At 40.9% G+C, this 6,000-nt stretch overlaps 1 protein-coding gene across 1 annotated transcript in view; it reads right to left on the bottom strand.

The window, feature by feature from the left end:
- Positions 1–628: 628 nt before the first annotated feature.
- The window catches only part of LOC149473680 (uncharacterized), a 47,362-nt gene continuing 41,990 nt past the window's right edge, over positions 629–6,000 (bottom strand). Inside the window, exons 6-9 of the mRNA XM_089674776.1 lie at positions 4,564–4,668; positions 2,745–2,804; positions 2,600–2,665; positions 629–954 (exon numbers count right to left, since the gene is read on the bottom strand). Of these exons, the coding sequence (XP_089530902.1) occupies positions 880–954; positions 2,600–2,665; positions 2,745–2,804; positions 4,564–4,668 (306 nt within the window). The 3' untranslated portion in view covers positions 629–879. The remainder of the gene's footprint in view (positions 955–2,599; positions 2,666–2,744; positions 2,805–4,563; positions 4,669–6,000) is intronic.

The following is a 6,000-nucleotide window of genomic DNA, read 5'->3' as shown; positions in this document are numbered from 1 at the left end:
GCTGCTGAGAGCACCCGCTGGTCAGCCCTGGTACTGCAAAATTATCAACCTACAGAGGACTGAATTCAAAGACACCCCAAAAATCAAAGTGAAAAAATGATGCAGCAGGCTAGTCCATTTTGCTGAAATTTCATTGCAGCAACTCAAAATGGTAGTTTATATGGCCCCCACGTGCTTGTATGCATGCCTGCAAACATCAGGGCATGCTCCTAATGAGATGATGGATGGTGTTCTGGGGCATTTCCTCCCAGATCTGGACCAGGGCATCACTGAGCTCCTGAACAGTCTAAGGTGCAACCTGGCAGCGTTGGATGGACCAAAACGTGATATCCCAGAGGTGTTTCATTGGATTTAGGTCAGGCGAGCGTGGGGCCCATTCAATGATATCAATTCCTTCATCCTCCGGGAACTACATGCATACTCTCGCCACATATATATATTTATATGGCAAAGTGCTGCACAATGTGCTGGTGCTATATAAATCCTGGATAATAATAATAATAATAATAAATTGATTACTTTTAATCCGTCTCCAAAAGGATTAGGACATGGCTGAAAAATTTGTAGGATGATCACGGTAACAGCATCCCCAAATGACTTTGCATGTTTATAAGTTAACACACAGAAATGTAATAATACAATCTTTATTGTGTTAAAAAGATTCTAAGTATAAAAAGTCAATGACTCTTAGATTTATAAAATAAATCAAAGAATGAGCTGCAAAAGGTCTGTTTGCCATCATACCTAACCTCACAAAATTCTAATAATATTCTGATGGAATCTGATACATCATCAGTTAGCACTAATTACAGCAAATTGGATTTATCACTGTTCTTTTCTCAACCTTATTAAAAAGGTCTAGCACTGTTCAATGCAATTTCAATCACTTTTAAATCTCAATTCATCAACCTTTTGTCTGAAGTGGGACAGGTTTCCTCCTGAGAAATGGTACAGCTGAAAGGAAATGCAAGAAGAAAGTTAGTAACATGAAACAACTCCTACAAGTAGGCTGCAGTGTAAGAAAATGACAACCACTCACCAACACCAAATAACTTCTAAATGTGGGGAACAAAATTAAATCTGCAGAAAACAACAGAGACCTAAAGCTGAACTTCACTCTCTCAATCAACATTAACTATTTGTAATCCTTATGCTGCTAGCATTAGTAAATAAATAAGAAGGTATATTAAATTTACTTGTTTAAACATTTTTTTTTACATTTCTTCAGTTTCTTCCTTGTTTCTGGCCTAGTCCAAAATTATATCATACATCCCAGGAGTCTTCATGGGCATTTTTTTTTCTCAGGAGAAGATTTCTCAGCTAAGCACACCCTTCAATCTGCATGCCTGAGGTAAGGGTAGATGGATTCCAGGAAGTAAATGGTCCATGAATCATATGCCCCTACTCAAAATAGAAATGCTGGGGGTGAGGGACACCTGTAAAAGCGCCACTAGGATCACTTTTACATTTTGTAACAAAGAACAAAAACAAAAGTGCACCAACCTTGCGCATTACCTCAGTAAGCAAAGGGTGAATTTATTGAATTGAGATATATACTCACAAAAGTAGCAATAATTAAGGCATATAAAATCCAACATCAAAGCACTGGAATAGGAGACACATGCGGATCCCATCGAGAGGGGAGACTCCCAGGATGAAGCTGACATGTTTTGAAGGGGAATCCCTTCTTCCCCAGAGCTAATCAAACTGAGAATACCCTCCTCTATATATAGCATGTGCAGGGGCAGACTGACCATTTGGGAACTTGGTCACCGCCCGAGGGCCCGGGGTCAGTAGGGGGCCCCATGAGATGCCCCTGGTACCTTTCATAGGCTTTTTTTGGGTGTGGTTTGAGTGTGGGCGAGGACACAGGGGCCCCATGATCCACTATTGCCCGGGGGCCCCATGACTTGTCAGTCTGCCCCTGAGCATGTGTGAGCTTTTTCATATAGGCGGGACATTCACAACATGGGGGTGGGGCAACAGTGTCAAAAAAACCACAGATGAAAATAAAAAAAAAATATAGAAAATATAGAAAACATATAGAATGTCTAAAATATACAATATATACTACATGATTGCCATTCTGGTATAACCCCTTCAAACTGATGATGTACAGGTACGTTGCAGGGGCTGAAGTGGTTTAAACCCTGTGCCCTATTATTTGTAACCAATTTTTATTTGGAAACATCTTAAAATGCTTTTTTCCTAAAAAACATGCTCCTATCCACTCATAATTTAGTGGTTGCAGAGCTAAGTATTAGCCACATCCCTCCTCACACAGACTTATATTGTAGAAGAGGATGTGCCTGATCAGTTCCATTACTAAGTGCTGATTATTGAGAGCACTAGTGCCTTTTAGACTACACAGTCATATCTGGATGTCAGGCACAGCTGCTGTAACAGGAAAGTGAGGATAGAAATAGGAAAATGAAGGCTGTTGGCACAATGGCTGCTTGATGGCCAGTCAGTTTCTGGGTTTTTTTGTAACCCCCATGTCAGAAGTAATTTTCGGAACATTAAAAACAGGTTTATTTTTTACATATAAATAAATGGTCATGGTAAATAAATAGAAAATAAATTCAGTTTCTGGACCTACTTCAGTTCCATTCCTGAAGTAATAGAATGTTGGTACTCCTGGGATTTGGAAACGCTGTGTAAATTCCTGTAGAAAAATTATTGAAATGATCAACGTCATTTTCTAAGCTGCATAAAGCTATCAGAGTTTATGTGTTGCTACTTACATCATCTTTATCAACTTCAACTTTAAGGAACAGTATGTCAGGCATTTCTTCACTTATTGCCTGAAAAATTGAGGAAAAAAAAAAAAATCAGACTACAGGAACATATCATATCGGAATGTTTCATATCGTATCATATTGTAATGTTTACTAAGTGCTGATTTATACCAGGTTTCCTTACTATAATGGAATTCTTCTTTAAAGTTAATTGAATGTAATACTGCAACAAATCTTAACACTTGACACAACACACTGTTCTAACGCACCAAAATGCTAAAGTGTGAAGGAGGCCTTAGTCTAGGTTCACAACTGTGTAAGTTGAGTTTGAGGCATTTCTGCATTGCGTTTTGCGGTTTTGCACTTGGTTGTTTTAAGCGTTTTTGATACCTTTTTTTGTTAATTTTTTTCATTTTCTTGTTGCTAGGCAAATTTTAAATGCATTAAAAGAGCGGCAAAAATGTAGCAAAAATCAATACATGCTTTTCCGCAGCATTCCCATTAAAGTCTATAGAACAAAAAAACGCAACGTTTTGCATTCAAAAAAGTCCCTGACGCTTTCCAAAAAACACATCGGGTGAAAACGCGGAGATGTGAACCTGTCCCATAGGAAATCATGTTAAATGGACTGTACTGCATTTCTGCAAAATGAAAAACACTGCAGAAAACACTTAGGTGTGAATCTAGGGTTAGGGTTTGTATGGGATGGATTTCATACTCCAAAGAAATGTGACTTCATTTCACTCCTGTAGGTTTCCCATAGTTGCGTAAGCATGCGCACAGAGTGTGACAGATGTGCTTGAGCACACCCTAATCACCCCGTGTGGCAAAGATTCCCCCTTCTGCTGCCCAATTACTCACTGTGATCATTCATAACTGAAGCATAGTAGACTATGTTTACTATGCTTCATTTTGTGAATGAATAAGAAGCCACTTAGCAAAGAGCACTTCCCATTCTTTCATGGTCCAGTGTAGCTGAGGCTGCAGAGAAAGGGACTGGGGAATCTCTGTCCTCAGTCTATTTCTCTGTCTCAAATGGGAGACATCAGGGGACTGTTTAGCGCCCAATGGGGCTCCTAAAAAAAATTAAGAAAAAAATGTAAAATTATATTGTAAAAAATATTATTAAAAAATAAAATAATAAAAATTATGCCCTATTGACACCATCCATTTTAAAATGTTTGTTTATATTTAATTATAAGTGTGTGTCTGTGCATGTGTGTTTCATCTTGGGGTGAACATCCTAATGCAATAGGTTCCGCACAGATATGTATACATTATTTGTGCTTGAGTTGCTTTGCCTTTCATCTGTTCAAGAAGATCAATCTGGCTTCTGAGCTGCATTCAATTTTCATGTGCATTCACATTGATATGTAAAAGAAAAAAAAAGCTCAGAAGCAAACAAAAACCCATATACAAGATCTCCTAAATTGGTCATAAGCGTTACATTCTGTTTGTTCAGCTTCTATAAAATCTCATTTAGGACTAGAGCACATGTTGCAATCTCACTGTACAATCTTTGTACAAGAAACTTTGGATTTATTAACACTTTTTAATAAGAGGACCTACCTAAACTATCTAATCAAGCGGTATCCAGTCAAGCAGACCCTTGCACTACAAAGGCAAAGGAACTTGTACAATCATATTGTAATATGTGTCTAATGAGCCTAAAGTGTGCATCCAGCCAAATCTTTTACTACATTTAGTTTATATTTCGATTGGCTTGGCTCATATTTCCATTGTTGGTAAGCAGCTAAAAAGTTATATTGGACAACATTTTTTTTCCTGCTTTTAAAGGCTTCAGAATTCTTTAAGGTTCACTTACCTCCAAGCAAGCAGGCACAGGTCTGCAAGGACCACAACCTTTAGATGAGAAAGTAACAACTACAAGTTTCCTTCCAGAATTTGATATTTTTTCTTCCAGATCTTTCTATAGAATGGAAGACAGAAATATAAAATTACTGAAAAAAGCCCATTGTGTGAGTGCACAACTACTCCGATGTCATTAGTGACTTCACATAAAGAGATTATTTATGTCAAATTCCCATGATATAATTAGCTATACATCATTACCATAATCATGTATTTTTTTGTAGTAAGGTGCAGCTTACTGTTAAGTAATTAGCCAGTTCAAGTCAGGAGGAGGCTGAAGAATACATAAAGTATGCAGTGCAGGGAGAAGGCCCACTGGCCCTAAAATGAAGATTAACATTAAACATTAATTAATAAATGAAGAATGGGATTTGGCTTGCTTGCCTTGCTGCTGTGGTTCCGCTGGTACCTCTGGTACCTGTGGTTCTACAACCATGCGATCTGTTCGTGGGTCCTTGCAGCACAGAGCTAGCAGCTATGGGCATTGTCCGCCTCTTCTGCTGAATAACATACCTTTCTCCTAGGTCATTCCCTGTCCAGCTTCCCAAAGTCCATCAGTGATTTAGGTTCTGCTTGGATCAGTTCCCATTTCCTGAGCAACTTTCTTGTTTGTCTCTGAGCTCCCTATTGCTACTCCTTGTCCTGCCTGTTATTTACTGTACATGGATTGATCTTCTGTGTACTAACCCTAGCATTGCCTTTCGGATTTTGCACATTTGCCGCCTGCCCTACCTTTGGCCTGTTTTCCAGATCTTCTCTTTGTCTTTACCTACATGTACTCCTGCTTGCATGTCCTCTTGCATAGCTTGTCTCTGCACCTACAGCAGGGTGAACCTAGAGGTCCTGACCTAGCAGCAGCCCCGGTATGTGCAGGCCCAGACTGGCCAAAGGGCACAGCGGGCATTTGAATCTGATTAGGAGAGGCGCCTGGGCGGCACATAAAGGACCGCGCAGTTCACGGTTCCTTTACCTAGCCGCCTCTCCTATCCATCTCCTGCATGCTGTTGGCTCCTGTATGCTCCAATACGGCCACCCCCCCCATCATCTCCTCCAGCAGGCCCCCTCCCTTATCTCTTCCAGCGGCCCCCTCCACATCTCCTCCAGCAGCCCCCCTCATCTCCTCCAGTGGTCCCCTCCCTCATCTCTTCCAGTGGCCCCCTTCCCTCATCTCCAGTGGCCCCCCCATCTCCTCCAGCGCCCCCCTCCTCATCTCCAGCGCCCCCCTCATCTCCAGCACCCCCCCATCTCCTCCAACAGCCCCCTCCCTCATCTCCTCCAGTGGCCCCCCTCTTCATCTCCTCCAGCGGCCCCCTCCCTCATCTCTTCCAGCGCCCCCCCCTTCTCTCTCCTTTTTTCTTTCTTTCTTCCTCTGTCTCCTGTTTCTCTCCTC

Source organism: Staurois parvus, unplaced genomic scaffold (assembly GCF_062004578.1).
Source record: "Staurois parvus isolate SC_StPar_1 unplaced genomic scaffold, SC_StPar_1.0 ptg000012l, whole genome shotgun sequence".
Taxonomy (NCBI): domain Eukaryota; kingdom Metazoa; phylum Chordata; class Amphibia; order Anura; family Ranidae; genus Staurois; species Staurois parvus.
Note: the sequence above shows the minus strand (reverse complement) of the source record. Positions and strands in the feature narration are given on the sequence as shown.